The following is a 22,308-nucleotide window of genomic DNA, read 5'->3' on the forward strand; positions in this document are numbered from 1 at the left end:
CATATACCTGGTATTTATATAAAACATTCCCTTGTCCTATATATCATATATTTGCTATTAATTTATACTATTCCTTTGTCCTATTCATCATATAACTGGTACTTATATAAAACATTCCCCTGCCCTTGTCCCGTTCATCATATAACTGGTATTCATCAATACTATTCCCTTGTCCTATATATCATATAACTTATCATTATTAATATCATTCCTTTGTCCTATATGTCATATTACAGGTATTTATTTATAACGTTTGCTTGTCCTATTAATCAGATAACTGAAAATCATATATCATTTTCTCATGCTATATATCATATAACTTGTATCTATTTATACCATTCCCTTGTGATATATATATTATATAACTGGTTATTTGCATGTTACATTTAATATTTTACTTCTTCTGACAAGTAGTACATTAAACATCTGTCTTATATTTCCATTAAATTTACTCATTAATTAATTCATTTGTTTATCTACATATTTTTAATGCATTATAATTAGAACATTACTTTTTCATATCATTTTTTTCTTCTAACAAATTATCCATGATCTTTAACAATAACCTTCATCTTATTTAAGATCAACATATGTATTATATTTCAATGCATTTTTTTCATTATTAATAAACACAATCTTAATATTACTTTCTTCAATTTTATTATTTAAATACTCAAAAAATGTTGAAATGACCAGAAATCAATATAAACCCTCTCAATATTTCGGATGATTTATATCTATTGTAATGAAATAATTATTCTCTAACTTTACAACAAATTCTTGTCATAAGTATCACATTTTCATGAAAATATAAAAGCAATTAGTGTGCCTTTTAACATGATATAATTTAGATTAAATACTATGCTTTAATACCTTTTTTCACTTTTTTGTTGAAAAGTTAAAACAACGATAAGTATCAAGTGTAACATGAAATAACTGATATTTATCTTTTACATACTGATTAGCATCATTTCCCTTCCCTCCTCTAAGTCCTTGTGATCTCAATGTTAACCTATCATCATTAAACTCCTCACCATGTACTGTTATATCACATAACCATAGATTTACATCTACAGTATGAGGAATACCAGGAAGACTATCAACAAACTTCTGCCATGTTGTCAAACTCATTATGACACAATCAAGCACAATGCACTTTAAACTCTTCATCTCTAAAGGTAACTGTATTATATTGTCAGTTAAAGTACATTGATCTAATCTAAGCTTACTGAGATTGTGTAACAATGGTAATGCTCTGACTAGTTTCTTTGTTATGTTGGTATGATTTAAAGGAGATATATTGTTATAATTTCTATCCAATTGAAGTTCTTTTAATTTGTAAGCTTTTGTAATAATATTTAATATTTTCTCATAATTGCTATCTTTCAAATTTATAAATACAAATTGTTCAAGGTTTGTATTATCAGCATCTATTACACTAACAGCTTTATACAAATAAAGGTGCTGAAGTTGTTGAAATTTTGATAAATTTACATCATGCAGCTTCTTGCACTTACATTCAAATTCATGAAGATATATTTGTTCAAGATGACAGGTTCTCTCAAGAAAATTACAAAATGTAGTAGTATCATCATGACTCATTCTTATATAATACATACATATTGCTACAAGATTGATCATACTAGGTAAGTTCCTAACAACTTTTTTATACATCGGGTTATACCGCTTGCCATTTGGATAGACTTTAAGAGTCAGAGATTTTAATGTTAAAGTGTTTACTTTAATTGTCTCACAAACACATTTCTTTATCTCACCAATCATCTGTTCATTACTCTTTGTACTACGACTTTGTGATTCATATCCATAATCTATTGTAATTTTTTCAAGGTGATGAAACATTGGTAAATATTTTGTAAATTTAAAATTGTGTGAGTTGAATTTTTCTACCTTAATAGACAAAACAGAGTCAGGAACAATTTGTTTCTGATCAATAGCTGAACAAACAATATTACAATACTGAGGACTATCAATGACCAAATCTCTTATATAAAATACAGTATTACTTCCTATACTACATGATGCATTTAATTCTTCCATTGACTCTAACATAAACTTTTGAACAGAATCAATAAAATATGGTTCTCTACGCCATACTGTTTTTCTGTACTCCTGAACACAAGAGTCCTCTGACACAGTATCATATATGTATTTTGAAACATGTGTTGCTAATCTAGGCTCTAGACCACATAGCATAATGATGACATTTGACTGTTCTAATAGGTCATTTACTGTTGAACATTTCTGAAAAACCTCATTCACAAACTTTTTGGCAAATTCAACATTTCCTGTACTATCTGACAAACCATTTGTTGCATTGAATGTGATACCAATATACACTGCAGCCAGAAATTCTTGCATTGATTTGTGAATGAAAGAGATAGATGAGCATTTAGGTTTAGATACAGATAAAGAAGGACATTTATCTTCTGTTAAAATTCCCAGTTTCAGACATGTTTCTCGCACTTTTTGTGATATTTTCAAATCATCAAACACAGATTTGTCAAATGTTAAGGACTTATCCTTCGGATAATTGAACAATGTCTCATAAGCCAGGTGCGACACGCCATATATAAGATGACCATTTAATCTGCATATCTCTAGATCTGTTAAATACTGAGGGAGTTCAATATTCTGAGAACTTTCCATACATTCTGTATTATTTCCTAAAGTTTTATTGATATTCCAGGTGAAATAAAGTTCTAACATACCAGTATAAGTAGCACACCTTGAGGTTTTATCTAGTTTACCATCACACCATAGACAAACCAATTGCTGCAGCATAATCGGTACCTGTTTCAGGCCAACAAGAGACTGTACCTTAAGCTTTTGTTCACACTCACTAGGATCTAATGATTCGTTCAATGCTGTTATTGTTTTTTTAATCATTTCTTGTTCATGTGTTTCATCAAACCCTTTTAATTTCAATAATTGATGAATCTCTCTATTACTTACTCTCAAACTGTGAATTTTCCATGGCCGTGATGTAGTAACAATGGTGTATTTCTTTGTAAAGTCACGTTCCGGAAGGCCTGCCTGGAACTCATTCCTAGTCCCACTGTCAAAAGACCACTCATCTAAACCATCAAGCAAAATAATTATCTTTTCAGAATCATTTTCCAGAAGTTTGCTTAACATTTTTATCTTATCATATCGCATTTCAAGCATTTCTTGGATACTTTGCCTTTTTCTGTCATGTCTAAGAGAAATATAAAACATGAAATCAAATTTCTGCATTTCCTTGACTCCTTCTAACTCATCATCTTCATTGTGCCCATCACTGTGTGCCATACACCAACAGTTGATCAAATATTTACAGAAACTACTCTTACCAGACCCTGCATCTCCAACAACATAAATAAATTTCTGTGGCTCCCCGTTCTTTGTGAAAATCTCTGACATGGACTCTATTTCTTTTTCCTCAGACTCCCCTCTGTTCTTTTCTATCTTGATTGTTATAGTGGGTGTTATATAAACGTCACTGAAGTTATAATTTTCCTCATCTGGCTGTAAAGGTATTGCTGATACTTTAAGTACATCACTGCGATAATGGTCTATCAATTGAGTGCGACAACCTGAAATTTATTGAGCAGCCAATAAAATCAGCAAAACTCACAAATTATCTTAACATAACAAGATTCCCTCACAAACTGGAGAGTTTTCTGACATTGAAATGATGATTTTGTAGTAAGTGTTGTTTTGTAAATGAATAAATTATATGTACAATATTATATGTTAAAACTAGAGGATGCTTTTGTAAAAAAGCGCATGTCTCCCCCACTGCTGAGAATAACTGTGAATGGAAACAGGAATGGAAATGGAGAAATTGACCAACGGTCACTGTGACCTTGACCTTTGACCTACTGACCCCAAAAACAATAGGGATCATCTGCTCTATAAGACCAATCATCCTATGAAGTTTGAGGGCTGTAGGTCAAAAGGAACTCTAGTTATCATCCGGAAACGAGAAATTGACCAACGGTCACTGTGACCTTGACCTTTGAACTACTGACCCCAAAAACAATAGGGATCATCTGCTCAATAAGACCAATCATCCTATGAAGTTTGAGGTCTGTAGGTCTAAAGGAACTCTAGTTATCATCCGGAAACGAGAAATTGACCAACGGTCAGTGTGACCTTGACCTTTGACCTACTGACCCCAAAAACAATAGGGATCATCAGCTCTATAAGACCAATCATCCTATGAAGTTTGAGGGCTGTAGGTCAAAAGGAACTCTAGTTATCATCCGGAAACGAGAAATTGACCAACGGTCACTGTGACCTTGACCTTTGACCTACTGACCCCAAAAACAATAGGGATCATCTGCTCTATAAGACCAATCATCCTATGAAGTTTGAGGGCTGTAGGTCAAAAAGGAACTCTAGTTATCATCTGGAAACGAGAAATTGACCAACGGTCACTGTGACCTTGACCTTTGAACTACTGACCCCAAAAAACAATAGGGATCATCTGCTCAATAAGACCAATCATCCTATGAAGTTTGAGGTCTGTAGGTCTAAAGGAACTCTAGTTATCATCCGGAAACGAGAAATTGACCAACGGTCAGTGTGACCTTGACCTTTGACCTACTGACCCCAAAAACAATAGGGATCATCAGCTCTATAAGACCAATCATCCTATGAAGTTTGAGAGCTGTAGGTCAAAAGGAACTCTAGTTATCAACCGGAAACGAGAAATTGACCAACGGTCACTGTGACCTTGACCTTTGACCTACTGACCCCAAAAACAATAGGGATCATCTGCTCTATAAGACCAATCATCCTATGAAGTTTGAGGGCTGTAGGTCAAAAGGAACTCTAGTTATCATCCGGAAACGAGAAATTGACCAACGGTCACTGTGACCTTGACCTTTGAACTACTGACCCCAAAAACAATAGGGATCATCTGCTCAATAAGACCAATCATCCTATGAAGTTTGAGGTCTGTAGGTCTAAAGGAACTCTAGTTATCATCCGGAAACGAGAAATTGACCAACGGTCAGTGTGACCTTGACCTTTGACCTACTGACCCCAAAAACAATAGGGATCATCAGCTCTATAAGACCAATCATCCTATGAAGTTTGAGGGCTGTAGGTCAAAAGGAACTCTAGTTATCATCCGGAAACGAGAAATTGACCAACGGTCACTGTGACCTTGACCTTTGAACTACTGACCCCAAAAACAATAGGGATCATCTGCTCAATAAGACCATTCATCCTATGAAGTTTGAGAGCTGTAGGTCAAAAGGAACTCTAGTTATCGTCCGGAAACGAAGAATGGACGGACGGACTGACTGACGGACGGACGGACGGACGGACTGACGGACGGACGGACGGACAGGGCAAAAACAATATGTCTCCCCCCGAGGTGGGGGAGACATAATTATCACAATTAGGGCAAAATTTACCTATTTTAGTCTTATAATATTATATGAAGCATACCTGATTAAGCCTTTTCATATTTTAAAAGAGCTTGAGCTAGGTCAAATAGTGACTTCTTCCTCCAGCTGGTTTAGGGAGAAGGGAGAAATTGGGGACATATTAGGCGTCATGTGGAGAACTATAAGCTAGGAAACTTTACAAACCAGAAATAAAATAAACACCTCTCAAATAAAACAATTCTACTATAAATCTGCTTTTCATAAATGTATACCAATAGCAAGCACAATATTTACATAAACTGTATACATGTAGAAATACTGAGTATGTTTAGTTGGTAACAATATTCAGGGCAGGTAAAGCAGTGCCACTTGCCATATTGGCATTGAATCGGACTGGTCATCGTCAATAATTTTTGTTTACCGATTTGTCCACAAGCCAGAATGATAGAGACATTTAATTTTTAGAGACATTTAATTTTGTATAGTTAGCATGTTTACTTTACGGAGTTCAATATATACAAACATCACATGATTTCTACAGATTAGTGCTCTGAAAGTTTTTAACAATCGAGTTTTCGAAATAACCACACATTTAAGATTGTTTATCTTTACTCGCAAAAACTCCGCAACAATTATCAACAATTATGTATATGCAGGTGTCTTTAATCATGCAATCGGTGAAAATTGATTGAAGCTGTCGCCATTTTGTGTAATTGTCAACAAACAGCCTCAGTATGTTAATGTGTCGCATGAACACATAATGGGAAAGATATACATAGTGATATATATACATAGATTAGACTTTGTTTATGTTGACACGCGTTCTTAACTAGCAGATAAAATGTAATTTGTTGTAATTGAGAGGTAAACAAATTGTTAACATACCCAGTGTCGTAAATAGGTATGACAGATCATTAAACAAGAGGGCCATGATGGCCCTGGATCGCTCCCCTGACCCATCAACCGCATCCAAGCAATGTCTTAGACAAGCATCCTGGCAAAGTTTGATGACAATTGAGTTAAAAAAAAATAACTCTAGTGTGTTAAAAAAGTTTTCCATATTTGGGCAATGCCACCTAATTTTTGACTGGAGACGACCCATATTCGAACTTGACCTAGAAATCATCAAAACAACCTTTCTGACAAATTTCCAGAATATTTGAATCAAAATTGGAGCCACTACAGTGTTATAAAGATTTTTCTATTTTCAGCTTCTGTCACCTAGTTTTTGACTGGAGATGACCCATCTTCAAACTTGATCTAGAAATTATCAAAACAACCTTCATGACAAATTTTCAGAATATTTGGATCAAAACTGCAGCCAGTAGAGTGTTAACAAGCTTTTTCTATTTTTAGCTCCTGTGACCTAGTTTTTGACCGGAGATGACCCATCTTTGAACTCGATCTCTATTTAATTGAGGCAAACATTCTGACCATGATCCAATCAAAACTGTGACTGCTAGACTGTTAACAACCCAATTGTTGACGACGAACGACGCACGACGCACAACGCAAACGCACGACGACGGACGCCGGACATAGCCCCATCACTATACCTCACCTTGACCACTTCGTGGTCAGGTGAGCTAAAAATCGGGCGTCTTCAAAATCGCTTTAAAACTTGTTTTATACGAAGTCGCTGATCCGAAAGCGACTTCATCGCCCAAGTCGCCCCACAGCTAAAGCCCTATATATTACATACCTGTTATAGCTTTTTCATATTTTATATATCATACCTGATTTTGCCTTTTGTTACTCTATGAAGCATACTTGATTAAGCCTTTCTTTACCTTATATAACATAGCTGATCTAGCCTTTTCATATTATATATCATACCTGATTTAGCCTTTCCATATTATATATCATACCTGATTTAGCCTTTCCATATTCTATATAACATTCCTGATATAGCCTTTTGCTATATGGATAATGAAGCATACCTGTTTTAGCCTTTTGTTACTCTATATTTCATACCTGGTTTAGCCTTTTCATATTCTATATATTAACATACCTGATTTAGCCTTTTCATATTCTATGCATTTACATACCTGATTTTGCCTTTTTAAATTGATCTTTTTGAGAACCCTGCCACAATATTTTGATGATTTTTTTCTAATGGTACTTTTTCAAGACCAAAAATCTACTGGCCCGTCGGACCACCAACCTTGCAATAATCATCTGACCGATGTTAAATTTATTGGCCTCGGGCCTCGGACTTGCACTTATTTCGAAACTGTATTGATTTTAACAAAATGGATTTTGCCTTTTCATAATCTATATGACATACCTGTTTTAGCCTTTTTATATTGTCTATAACATACCTAATTTTGCCTTTTCATATTTTATATAACATACCTGATCTAGCCTTTTTATATTCTATATAACATACCTGATTAGCCTTTTCATATTCTATATAACATACCTGATCTAGCCTTTTCATATTCTATATAGCATACCTGATTAGTCTTTTCATATTCTATATAACATACCTGATTTCGCCTTTCATATTCTATATAACATACCTGATAAGCCTTTTCATATTCTATATAACATACCTGATTTAGCCTTTTCATATTCTATATAACATACCTGATTAGCCTTTTCATATTCTATATAACATACCTGATATAGCCTTTTCATATTCTATCTAACATACCTGATTAGCCTTTTCATATTCTATAGAACATACCTGATTTCACCTTTTCATATTCTAATTGATTTTGTTGAGGAGAATCTTCTACCATGAGTCTTTTTATCTCCTACAACATAAATAATAATACAATTAATTGTGTTTTATTCTTTAAATTTTCAAAAATGTTTATTGTATGAAGAAATATTTGTATTTTCAGTCCACTTGAATAATATACTTCGTCCCAATATTCAGTAAAATTTCACGAGACAAACTTCGATTAGTTTATTTTCTGGACGTGTTGAAGTAAAATGAAAGTCCTGATTTTTCCCCCATTGTATTCTTTATAGACTAGAACATGAACCTTTACTTTAAGTGGCATTTAAACTGATTGTAACAATGTTACATCTGGGTAAATAAAACTGTTTTATAATCCAAAATACAAATACTATGGAAAAAGTCTTCACTGACAGATCAAACGAAGGAATCTGTGATGGATTCTTATGCAATGCACTTCAGGTCAGTTAAAAAAGCTTACATACCAAATTTTGAGTCAATCAAACTTATAGTGATCCAGTTATGCTCTGGACAAGATTATTAAGTAAGAAAATTAACAAAGGGCAATAACTCAACAAGAGCCGCCACTGGGCCGAGGCACCACTCAATTTTTTCACTTTTTTCTAAATCAAACAAATAAACGGTTTAAACAAATCTAAAATTAATAAAAAAATAACGAAAATTAGAAATGTGTCCATATATGACACGGGTGCCGCCACACTTCACTGTCTTGTCAATCTTATGACTCTAGGTCAACTATTTTTGGGGCTACACATTACACAAGTTTAAAACTAAAAATCTTATACTTCCTTTACAAAAACTAAATAAATCAACAAGCAAACCCAAAGGGGCATAAACACAAACCAACTGACCAACATTCTTTATAGTTTAGGAGAAAAGTTTGATATTTGAAAGCAATACATCACATGGTATAGGATATGAGTGGGGTGGTACATTAAATTCTACGTCAAAAAAGCATAATTTTGTCAAAATCCAAAATGGTAGTACAAAAACAAGAGGGCCGAGATGGTACTAGATCGTTCACCTGAACCATAGAGCCCATCCATCAATTACCTAGACAAGCACCCTGACCAAGTTTCATGACAGGTGAATAAAAAAGTGACCACTAGAGTGTTAACAAGGATTTTCCATAGTTGAGCAGTGTGACTTAGTTTTAAACCCAACTTGATCCCTTATTCAACCTTGACCTAAAAATCATCAAACAAACTTTTAGACCAATTTCCAGGATATTAATAGTTTGGATAAAAGCAGTAGCCACTAGAATGTTAACAAGATTTTTTCTATTTTTAGCTCCTGTGACCTAGTTTTTCATCCGAGATTACCCATGTATATGTACTTATTTATCTATGCATTTACATAGACAAGCATCCTGACCAAATATTGTGGTAATTGAGTCAAAAATGGGCGCTGAGACCTAGTTTTTCACCTCAGGTGACAAATATTCAAACTTGACTTAGAATTTATCAAAACAAACTTTCAGACCAATTTCCAAAATTTGGATCAAAACAGTAGCCACTAGAGTAGCCTGTGACCTAGTGTTTCATCCGAAATGACCCATGTTCGAAGTCATCCCATTAATTGCCTAGTCAAGCATCCTAACCAAGGTTGATGACAATTGAGTAAAAAAGTGACTACTAGATTGTTAACAAGGTTTTAGCATATTTGGGCCATGTGACCTAGTTTTTGACCCCAGGTGACCCTTATTCATACTGGACCTAGAAATAAACAATAAAAGCTTTCACACCAATGTCCAAGATATTTGGATCAAAACAGCCACTAGAGTGTGAATAAGATTTTTCTATTTCTAGCTCATGTGACCTAGTTTTTCATCCGAGATGACCTATGTTCAATCTCATTCAATTATTTACTTAGACAAGCATCCTGACCAAGTTTGATGACAATTGTGTCAACAATATGACCAACAGAGTGTTAAGAACGTTTTTTTCTACATCTGGGCGCTGTGACCTTGTTTTTAGGATGTCAAGGATGTTTGGATCAAAACTGTAGCCACTAGTGTTAACAAGATTTTTCTATTTTTAGCTCATGTGACCTTGTATTTCATCCGAAATGATGCATGTTTAAATCATGCAAGCAATTAACTAGACAAGCATCCTGACAAAGTTTAATGTAATTGAGGCAAAAACGTGAACACTAGAGTGTTTACAAGGTTTTTCAATATTTGGGCAGTGTGACCTAGTTTTTGACCCCAGGTGACCAATATTCGATTTTGACATAGAAATCATGAAAACAAACCAAACCAATTTCAAGGATGTTTGGATCAAAACTGTAGCCACTAGTGTGTTAACAAGATTTTTCTATTTTTAGCTCATGTGACCTTGATTTTCATCCGAGAGGAATTATGTTCAAAGTCATGCGAGCAATTAACCAGACAAACATCCTGACAAAGTTTGGTGATGACTGAGGCAAAAATGTGACCACTAAAGTGTTAACAACGTTTTTCCTTGTTTGGGCAGTGTGACCAAGTTTTTGACCCAATGTGACCCATAATTATTCGAACTTGCCCTAGAAATCATCAAAACAAACTTTCAGACCAATTTACAGGATATTTGGATCAAAACAGTAGCAACTAGATTGTTAACAAGATTTTTCTATTTTAACATGTGTAGCTCTTGTGACCTAGTTTTTCATCCGAGATGATGCATGTTCTAACTCATGCAAACAATTAACGAGACAAGCATCCTGACAAAGTTTGATGATGATTGAGGAAAAAATGGGACCGCTAGTGTTAACGAACAAATGAGGATGACGAAGGGCATTCAACGATCCTAAAAGCTCACCATGAGCTACCTCACCTTGAGCTATCTAGAACTGCCACTGTCATGGCGAGAATACCCTGCATACCACTTTGTCAGAATCAAGTGTCGCCATTAAGAGCTCAAGGACAACCTCCCTGCCAAATCTGAGGTAACTAAGCCAGTGCATTGCTAATTGCAAATGTGAAAATGTCAAAATCAATACAGTGCGGACAGTCATTCTGAAGCATACAAATTATAGTAAAATCCGCGACCTTGACCTTTGACAGAATCACCTAAAAATCAAGGGGTCGTGTGATAGTCATAAACAACCTCAATACAAAATATAAAGACTGTTCACCAAAGCATTTTTACGCAATTGAGTGGACAAGGCCCCTGTGACCTTGACCTTTGACTTAGTGACTTCAAAATCAAGAGGGTCACTAAATGGTCATGATCAACCTCCATGCCAAATATGGAGACAGTGGGTCTAAGGTTTCTTAAGTTATTGGGGAGACAAACATTTTGAAGACAGTCTCTGTGATCTTGATCTTTGACCCAGTGAACTCAAAATCAATAGGGGTCATTTACTAATCATGACTAACCTCCAAGCCAAATTCGAAGAGTGTGGGTCAAGGGAATTTTAAGTGAATGAGCGGACAAGTTTTTGATGTCAATGCCCATGTAATCTTGACATTTGACCCGGTGACCTCAAAATCTAAAGGGACCATCTTCTATTCATAGCCAATTTAAATACCAAATATCAAGACTGTGGGTCAAAGGAATCTTAAGTTACTGGGATCAAAGGAATCTTAAGTTGTTGGGAGGACAAGCTTTTTGAAGTCAATGCCGATGTGACCTTGACTTGACCTATGATCCAGTGACCTCAAAAACAAGAGCACCGCTAGGCAGAGCATTATATGCCCGAAAGTGATTTTTTTAAGTAAAGATGAAGCATTTGTAAGACATTGGAATTAAATAAAGTATTCCCTCCTTCAAATAACAATCCTCCTATGAAGTTTGAACACTGTGGGCCAAATTGAATTTAGGTTATGCTCCGGAAACTGTTTTCAGTATTAAGTTAATAGTGACCTTGACCTTTGACCTTGTGACCTTGGTCTTCTACCAAATTTGGACAATCATCCTATGAAGTTTGACTTTTGTGGGGCAAATGGGACTTAATTTATGCTCCAGAAACTGTGTTCAGTTGTAAGGTCATAAAGACCTTGACCTTTGACCTTGTGACCCCAAAACCAATAGGGGTCTTCTACCAAATGTGGACAATCATCCTATGAAGTTTGAACTTTGTGGGGCAAATAGGACTTAAGTTATGGTCCGGAAACTGTTTTCAGTTTTAAGGTCATGGTGACCTTGACCTTTGACTTTGTGACCCCAAAATCAAAAGGGTTCTTCTACCCAATATGGACAATCATCCTATGAAGTTTGAATATTGTAGGCTAAATGAAACTTAAGTTATGCTCCAGAAACCAAGTTGTTAACGGACGGACGAGCAGACGTGCCACTTAATTGAACTAAGGGGCCATTTCTTTTGTCATTTTCTTTTGTTTTATAGAGGGACATGGCCCCTTATTCTATTGTTACGGAATGAACTCTATTGTTCTCTTTTGTTCTGTTTACAGTTATATGCCCCCTATCCCTATTTGGTTGCTCGGACAGACGGACGAACGCCAAGGGGTAAAACATAATATGCCCGAAATTCTTTCGGGCATTTAACAAAACGGGATCATCTACTAATCATTACCAATCTAAATACAAAATATGAAAACTGAGGTTCAAAGGAATTTTAAGTTATTGGGCGGACAAGGAAAAACCGACGGACGGACTGACAAACAAGCTGATTCCAGTATACCCCCTCTTACAACTTTGTTGTGGTGGGGGGTATATATACTTAACCGAAGGAGTGACAAGCTTAATATAAAAGTCAAGCTCAAAAAGTGAGTAATAACTGGCATCATGAACTGGCATCATTTATTTACATATGGTGTGCCTTGAAAAGCTAATAACACTGGTTTACTATACAATTATAAGTTATCTGAGAACCATGGTTATATGTTATACTGGTATAGCAACCAGAAACTAGCATGTTATACATTCACCAGTATATTAACCCAAAACAAACAGTTACAGTAATACATGTTCCAGTATATCAACCGGAAACAAACAGTAATAGATATACCTGTATATAAAACGGAAACAAACAGTACAATAAACTAATATATCAACCAGAAACAAAAAGTAATACAAAAAATACATGTACTGGTTTATCAACAGGAAACAAACAGTAATAGATTTACCGTTATATCAACCGGAAAAAAATCAGTTATTCCGGTCTATCAAACAAAATTAAACAGTAATACATGTACCAGTAAATCAACTTGAAACAAACAGTAAAACATGTATCAATATATCAACCAGAAACAAACAGTAATACATCTACCAGTATATCAACTAGAAAAAAACAGTAATACATGTACCATTATATAAACCAGAAACTAACAGTAATACATGTACCAGTATATCAATCAGAAACTAACAGTAATACATGTACCAGTAAATCAACCAGAAACTAACAGTAATACATGTACCAGTATATCAACCAGAAACTAACAGTAATACATGTACCAGTTAATCAACTAGAAACAAACAGTAATACATGTACCAGTATATCAACCAGACACAAACAGTTATACATGTACCAGTATATCAACAAGAAACAAACAGTAATACATGTACCAGTATATCAACCAGAAACAAGCAGTAATACATGTACCAGTATATCAACCATAAACAAACAGTAATAGTTGTACCGGTATATCAACCGGAAACAAACAGTAATACATGTACCAGTAAATCAACTAGAAACAAACAGTAATACATGTACCGGTATATCAACCAGAAACAAACAGTAATACATGTACCAGTATATCAACCAGAAACAAACAGTCATACATGTACCAGTATATCAACCAGAAACAAACAGTAATACATGTACCAGTTTATCAACTAGAAACAAACAGTAATACATGTACCGGTATATATCAAACAAGAAACAAACAGTAATACATGTACTGGTATATCAACTAGAATCACCCATTAACACATGTACCAGTATATCAACCAGCAACAAACAGTAATACATGTACCAGTATATCAACCATAAACAAACAGTAATACATGTACAGGTATATCAACCGGAAACAAATAGTAATACATGTACCAGTATATCAACGGGAAGCAAACAGTAAAACATGTATTAGTATATCAATCAGAAACAAGCAGTAATACATGAACCATTATATCAACAATAAACAAACAGTAATACATGTACCGGTATATCAACCGGAAACAAACAGTAATACATGTACCAGTATATCAACCAGAAACAAACAGTAATACATGTACCGGTATATCAACCAGAAACAAACAGTAATACATGTACAGGTATATCAACCGGAAACAAATAGTAATACATGTACCAGTATATCAACGGGAAGCAAACAGTAAAACATGTATTAGTATATCAATCAGAAACAAACAGTAATACATGTACCATTATATCAACCATAAACAAACAGTAATACATGTACCGGTATATCAACCATAAACTAACAGTAATACATGTACCGGTATATCAACAGGAAACAAACAGTAATACATGTACCAGTATATCAACCAGAAACAAACAGTTATACATGTACCGGTATATCAACCAGAAAAAACAGTAATACATGTACCGGTATATCAACCAGAAACAAACAGTTATACATGTACCAGTATATCAACCATAAACAAACAGTAATACATGTACCGGTTAATATCAAACAGAAACAAACAGTAATATATGTATTGGTATATCAACCAGAAACACACAGTAATACATGTACTGGTATATCAACCGGAAACAAACAGTAATATATGTACCGGTATATCAACCAGAAACAAACAGTAAACATGTACTGGTATATCAACCAGAAACAAGCAGTAATACATGTACCGGTATATCAACCAGAAACAAACAGTAATACATGTTCTGGTATATCAACCAGAAACAAACAGTAATACATGTACCGGTATATCAACCGGAAACAAACAGTAATACATGTACCGGTATATCAACCAGAAACAAGTAGTTATGCATGTACTGGTATATCAACCAGAAACAAACAGTAATACATGTACCGGTGAAACAGGAAATAACCAGTTATACATGTACCGGTATATCAACCAGAAACAAACAATAATACATGTACCGGTATATCAACCGGAAACAAACCGTTATACATGTACAGGTATATCAATCGAAACAAACAGTAACACATGACCAAGTATTTCAACCAGAAACAAACAGTTATACTCGTTACATTACCAAGTATATAAACCGTAAACAAACGGTAAAACCAGAGATCGGGAAATAATTTTTGCAAATGAGACTATGTCTCCATATTCTACAACAATGCACTCGCCATTCTTATTATCTCCCTGTGTATTTTCAGATTGAGGGCGCCATTTTGTTTGAAAAATCTGATAAATAAAACATTTTTTTGGCGATTTTTTTCTTGTGAAAACTATCAAAAATGAAAGAAAATGGTGTAACTAATAAAATGAATCCGAACACCAATATATTTCATTCAGTCGTTAACGCTGTACAGGCGTTTATAGTTTGGTTTTTTTTGACGTCACAATGTAGCGCCAAATAGCACGTGCCAAACAATCAAATCAAGTACGCTATTTTAATGTCGCAAGCGAGTTAAGTTTTACATTTATTTCACTTTCAATAATTTGTATTTCGCTTGAAAAATTATAGAGTGAAATAAAATAAACAAAAAAAGTTTTATCAATGTTTTCAAAATTCGTTATTCTCAAAATGTTTCTACACACGTTAGATTTAACGACAGTTCTTTTCAACCCACTGGAACAGCCTTCAAAGAACGTTTCTATTGGAAACTCTGAGGCGAAAACAAATTTAACAACCAAACATAAAGTCCAACTTTATAATGACAATAATTATATTTTTTCTTGACGTGTTAGAATGGATATAGATATTATTTCTTTGTGCATTATTGTATAACAATGCACGTTTTTCGTTCAAATGCTTGTAATTAATTACTCAGGCCTATCGGCCTTCGTGATTATATTACTAAGCATTTGAACTCAAACCGTGCATTATTCTACAACAATGCACTCAGAATAATTATTGACATTTTATAATTTCCTTAATATATGACGTAATGTGTAATGTCCATTTTTTTTATTTGCACTGAATGGCTCCTAAGTAGCATTCATTGTTGTCTTTTGGGACTCATAGCATACAGAAGTCATGCAGTTCAGATATCTGATTGGCTAGTGACCTGTCAATTATTGTAGTTTCAAAATAAACATCACTTCAGCTCATGTTTTACTTTGTTATTGTTAAGTTTTCAAAGGCAGATTATGATGACCTAGATTTACCGCAGATTTTTCTGTCAGTGCAACTTTTAATAGTGAAACATTTTTCTGTGGATACCAAACATGATTTTAAAGATTATTTTTGTTAAGGAATGAAGATACTAAAAAAAACAATGAACTTTTTCTTCTAATTTTTTTTTTTTTTGGACTGACGGGTTTTGAATATGTCTGACGGAAACGACAAACAATCTTTTACTTCCCTAGGAAGAAAGCAAGCTAATGCTTTAATAACTACAAATGTATGGGAAATCTAAACTTTTGAAATTATTTTAGACATCTACAAACTGACTGTTTTGCTTTCCTAATCGACAGAATATTAAAAATATTTCAAACAGAAAAGCATAAAAAAATTGACGGTGCTAACTCATAGCTACTGTACCACGTGGTGTTGACAGATTATAAAATTGGCTTAACCTGGTTTAATGCAGATAATTAGTCCTACCTACTGAACCTGTAGGCGGAGCAAACAAATTTGTCACTTTGAAATTTATTTGTTGTCGCTAATTGATTGACAAACAGTAAGGCTTTCATGCTTTCACTGAATTTCTTGCAGGTCAAATTTGCATTTTAGAAACAACTTGTCTCCTAATTGTTTATTCATGCAACCTAATGTCATATCTGCATGCATATCAATGTGACTAACATCATTTTAATGCGACTATGTTGCAGGTCACGGGACTTTCCCGATCTCTGTAATACATGTACTGATATATCAACCGGAAACAAACAGTAATACATGACCAAATATATCAACAGGAAACAAACAATTATGCATATACAAGTGAATCAGCATACTTAGTATATGGTTACTGATATATTAACTGGCAATAAACAAAAGAAACACATTCTACCTCTTTTTGCTCTGTCTCAAGAACAGTAAATTTCCTTTTCAGTTCTAAATGTTTTTTCTCAGCTTCCGACATCTGTGCTTTAAGTTCAGTTAATCTATTTTTCAGGTCCTCATATTCTTCTTCAGACTTAGTTGCAGCATTTTCTGTTGATTTTAAAACTTTTGCCATTTCATCTTTGATTTGCCTCAGAATATCTTCAAAGTCTTCAGTAGTAATAATGAAGCCCTTTTTCTTCAGCTGATGAAAATAAATCAGTTAGGCCTATATTACATTTTCTATCATAAAAAAGTGTAGCTACACATGAATCTGATTTTAAAAAAAATATCTTCAATAAAGCATATCATATATAAGGTCAAACTTAATCTAAAAATTACCTCAATTGTTTTTTATTTTAACTCACATTCTTTTTCTGAGGGCTTCTAAAATCTGCAGGATGTGTGGTAAAGTCATTTGATCGCCAGACTTCTCTATTTTCTTCACATTTGTTTTTCTTACTTATTTCTAACAAGCTTAAATACGTATTTACATGTTGTAGGTTTTTTTATTTGATTTCATCAAGATAAGTTAACTTAAGGCAGTTTTACTTAAATTTGACTAAAATTAGAACTGCCAATGTCATGGCGTGAATACCTCCGCATACCACTTTGTCAGAATCAACAGTGGACATTTAGAGCTCAAGGACAACCTCCCTGCCATATCTGAGGTTACTAAGCCAGTGCATTGCTAACTTGTTATGTATTCTACATGCTTCAAATGTGAAAATGCAGTGTTTTCTTTTGGTGCTGGTTACGGACAGATTGGGAAAAAAATCCGTCGGTTTGACTCAAATTAGGAATTTTACATAAGAGGCAAAATATTCTTTGGGAATTTCTTTTATCCAGGACGACATGAAAATTATGCATATAAAACCATGTATTATTAACTTTAATGATTATTTTTGCTTCTTGATGTTGAAAAAAAATGATAATCATAACAAGTGTACATATGTGAAACACTAAAAGTAGTACGAATATCACTCATGTGGTTATACTTGGTTTTTATTGCATTTCACTTATCATTGGCATTTCTGTTTTTGTTTACCTTTAAATTTGCCCATTTTGAGGAAATTTTCAGTGTTATTTTGGGAATTTATCAGTCATGAATTGGAACATTTGTTGTCTATTTTCTATTGGGAACGGTGCCGTTTTTTTTGGTTTTTTTTGGTATCAGTTATATAAGGAAAAACAAGAATTTGTAGCAGAGTTGCCAACGTCCCCCGTTTTGGGGAAGTTTTATATGAAGCATAAAATTGTACTATTTCAAAAGCTTGAGGTATAGATTTCAGGACTTTCAATCCAAAATTATGATCAATGCTAGATCTGCAAATGCAACAATAAATTTATTAAAGAAATACTAGTAAAATGAAACACTGAATTTAAAATTCTATCATGTTAACCTTTGACCTCTATGTGTGACCTTGACCTTGGAGGTAGGGGTTCAGATGTTGTGCATGACATACATGTATCGTCTTATTGATATTACTATTTGCTCCAAGTATTTTCAAAATCCCTTGAATTATGTAGAAGTTATAAATCGAACAAAAAATATACCCTATAACAGACTATGTCAATCTTTGACTCTAAGTGTGACTTTCGAGGTAAGGACCCATGTTTTGCGCCTGACATATCATCTTATTATTGTGATAATTTGTGCAAAGTATTTTTAAAATCCTAGATTATGGACTGGACACAAAATATACCCTGTAAATTTTTTACCTCTACATGTGACCTTGACCTTGGAGGTAGGGACATATGTGTTACGCATAACATATCATCTTATCATTATGACTATTTGTGCCACGTATTTTCAAAATCCCTTGATCTATGAAGAAGTTATATACGGAACACAAAATAAACCATATAACAGACTCTGTTAACCTTTAACCTGTAAGTGTGACCTTAACCTTGGAGGTAGGGGTGCAGGTGTTGTACCTGACATATTGTCTTATTATTGTGACTTTATGTGCCTAGTTATTCCAAAGTCCCGAAGAAGTAAAAAATATACCCTAAAACAGCCTATGATAACTTTTGAACTCTAAGTGTGACCTTGAACTAGGTGGTAGGGATGCAGGTGTTGCGCATGACACATTGTCTTATTATAGTGACTATTTGTGGCAAGTATTTACAAAATCCGATGATATATTAAAAAGTTATGGACTGGACACGAAATATACCCTGTAATCTTTGAAAAGACCTCCAAATGTGACCTTGACCTTGAAGGTAGGTGACCGGTTGTTGCGCATGACACATTGTCTTATCATTGTGAACAATTGTGGCAAGTATTTACAAAATCCCTTCAAAGATAAGAAGGTTATGGACAGGACACGACATATGCCATCAAAAAGACAATGCTGACCTTAAATGAGCAAGTGCGACCTTGACCCTTGAGTTAATGGTCTGGTTGTTGCGCATGACACATCGTCTTATTATAACAAACATTTGTGGCAAATTATTTTAGATTTCTTTGATAAATGAAAAAGTTATGGACCGGACACTAAATATACCCTGTAATAGACTATGTTAATCTTTGACCTCCAAGTGTGACTTTGACATTGGAAGTAAGTGACTGGTTGTTGCGCATGACACATCGTCTTATTATTCTGAACAATTGTGGCAAATATTTACAAAATCCCTTCAAAGGTTAGAAATTTATGGACCGGACACGACCATCAAATAGACAATGTTGACCTTGAATGAGCAAATGCGACCTTGACCTTGGAGTTAGGGGTCTGGTTCTGCGCATGACACATCATCTAATTATAACAAATATTTGTGCAAAGTTATTTTAGATTCCTTTGATAAATGACAGTTATGGACCGGACAAGAAAGTGTGACGGATGGACGTACGGAGCCTATTACTATATTCCCCTTTCTTCTTCGAAAAGGCGGGGGACAAAAACACTGAAATGTCAAAATCAATACACTGCGAATAGGCATTCTTAAGCAATTGAGCGGACAAGCTTTGTCAAGGTCCCTGTGACCTTTGACCCAGTTACTTCAAAATCAATAAGGGCCACCTAATGGTCATGATCATCCTCAATGCCAAATATGAAGACTGTTGGTCAAAGGTTTCTTAAGTTATTGGTCAAACTTCTTAAAGTCTAGGTCCCTGTGACCATGACTTTTGACCCAGTGACCTCAAAATCGATAGGTGTCGTCTACTAATCATGGCTAACCTCCATGCCAAATATGAAGACTGTGGGTCAAGGAACCTTAATTATTTGAGCAGAGGAGCTTTTTTATGTCAAGGCCCCTGTGGCCTTAACCTTTGTCCTAGTGAACTCAAAATTAATAGGGATCATTTACTAATCATTACCAATCTAAATTCCAAATATGAAGACAGTGGGTTAAAGGAATCTTAAGTTATTGGGCGGACAAGAAAAAAACCAACGGACGCCATGACATCCTGACTTCAGTATCCACCCTTAAAACTTCGGTATGCGAGGGTATAATGAATTAACCACTTCGAGCACTTTTTTTCTATTTAACTTTCTAAATTTAGTGAAATGTGCTTCTTTCAAGTTATGATAATTTTACTCTTAACAGGTTTCAAACTTATAATTTATTTTGTACACTTACATCTTGAAGTTTCCCGACAGCTTGTTGTGCATCTTGTCGATGTACAAGTTCCTTACTATCTTGTAGAACAACTATCATATCATCAATATATGAATTAGCCTTGCTCTCCTCTAATTCCATATTGCTTGAGTGAAAGATTTCATTTCGATACAGACGTACCTAATATATAGAAAACAAATAATACAATATTCACATTAATACAGTGTTCAGCAATGAGACTAAACACAATTCTTAAGTTGAGAATTAAAACTGTAATAAAGGAGTTACTTTAAAATACTTACCATAATAATCATTATTAGTATTGTGTTTAAACCGCAGATAATATAAAAGCAAATTGAATAGAAATGGCTTTTGATGAATTTTATAATTATTTTATTGAAGTAATGGTATTTACGTGTTGCATTTGCTTATAAAGCACAAATAACCTACTTATTTACATTTTACAGTGAAGCTTAAATTAAAAAAAAGTTTTTATTTCCCACCTACAAATATTACAGCTATCCAAAAAATTGCATTGCAAACAAAAAATATTTGTGAATACAATTTTATGCATAACAATTTTGAATCATTATTCATTTCTTGCAAATTGTTTCTCTGAAAAAAAAAACTGTATTGGCCTCATAGTTATCTGGACATAATTTCATCTTAAAGTAGTATTGGGTAAACTCCTTTAAAAATTCAATAATAGTTAACCAATAACTGCACTAAGGTAATTATAATCTCTTTTACTTCTATACGCATTGAATTAACAGACTAAATATTACAGTAAAGCTTAATATTCTACAAAATTTAAAATAAGCATATAGTATATAAATCTAGTTACCTTTGAAAAAAGATTGTTTGGTCCGGTAACATTGCATCCAATATGACTATGAAAGTACTTGTTATTTATGATAACATGAATCAACCCAGTACAATCAGTGTCGTCTGCTGATATCTTGTCCTTGTACCCAGGAGCATTTATAAAACATTTGCAAACCTGCCACGGTTCTGTTGACCACTGTTGGACATCACTGTTTTTCCAAAAAGGTGCAGGTGGTATTGATGCATGATACTGTATAATGCTGTCATAGATTGCGCCACATACATTGTTTGGACAGGGTTTCTTATTATTTGTAAAACAACAGTTACATTTATCTTGTTTGAGTGGACATATCCCTTTTGAGACTCGGACATGATCTGGCTGGAGAGTTGTTATCTGACAGGTGCTGCATGGTACATTTGGTTGAGGAGTCTTTGTTTGTTGTATTTGGTTTATAATATCGTTGTGCTGCTGTTTTCCTATGTCATCACAAAATGGTGCAAGTCCCTCTTTAAGATAACCCAAGCCTAGGCCTGCCTTAACCCACTGTCGGTATTTGTTGTTCTTTAAATGTATCGCATGTGCCATCTTGAATTCTAGAGAAAAAAGAAATATTCTTAACTACAATTTATAAGAATCCAAGGAAATCCAACATTAACTATGACTGAACACAAACACTTGTAGGCCATTTAAGCTGGCCCCAGTTTAGGGGA

General features: G+C 34.3%; 2 protein-coding genes across 2 annotated transcripts; both read right to left on the reverse strand.

Moving 5' to 3' along the window:
* Positions 1-657: 657 nt before the first annotated feature.
* Positions 658-7,836, reverse strand: LOC132718387 (uncharacterized). Its single transcript, XM_060702080.1, has 2 exons — positions 4,447-7,836; positions 658-4,300 (listed from the first exon to the last, which is right to left on the reverse strand). The coding sequence occupies exon 2, from the start codon at positions 3,418-3,420 to the stop codon at positions 880-882; it is 2,541 nt and encodes an 846-aa protein (XP_060558063.1). The 5' UTR covers positions 3,421-4,300; positions 4,447-7,836; the 3' UTR covers positions 658-879.
* A 91-nt stretch (positions 7,837-7,927) lies between these two features.
* Positions 7,928-22,186, reverse strand: LOC132718393 (uncharacterized). The gene is made up of 4 exons (XM_060702089.1): positions 21,617-22,186; positions 20,794-20,952; positions 17,177-17,413; positions 7,928-8,158 (listed from the first exon to the last, which is right to left on the reverse strand). The coding sequence occupies exons 1-4, from the start codon at positions 22,181-22,183 to the stop codon at positions 8,069-8,071; spliced, it is 1,053 nt and encodes a 350-aa protein (XP_060558072.1). The 5' UTR covers positions 22,184-22,186; the 3' UTR covers positions 7,928-8,068.
* Between the last annotated feature and the right edge of the window lie 122 nt (positions 22,187-22,308).

The sequence above is a fragment of the Ruditapes philippinarum genome, unplaced genomic scaffold (genome assembly GCF_026571515.1).
Source record: "Ruditapes philippinarum isolate M1 unplaced genomic scaffold, ASM2657151v2 ctg871_1_1_1_1, whole genome shotgun sequence".
Classification (NCBI taxonomy): domain Eukaryota; kingdom Metazoa; phylum Mollusca; class Bivalvia; order Venerida; family Veneridae; genus Ruditapes; species Ruditapes philippinarum.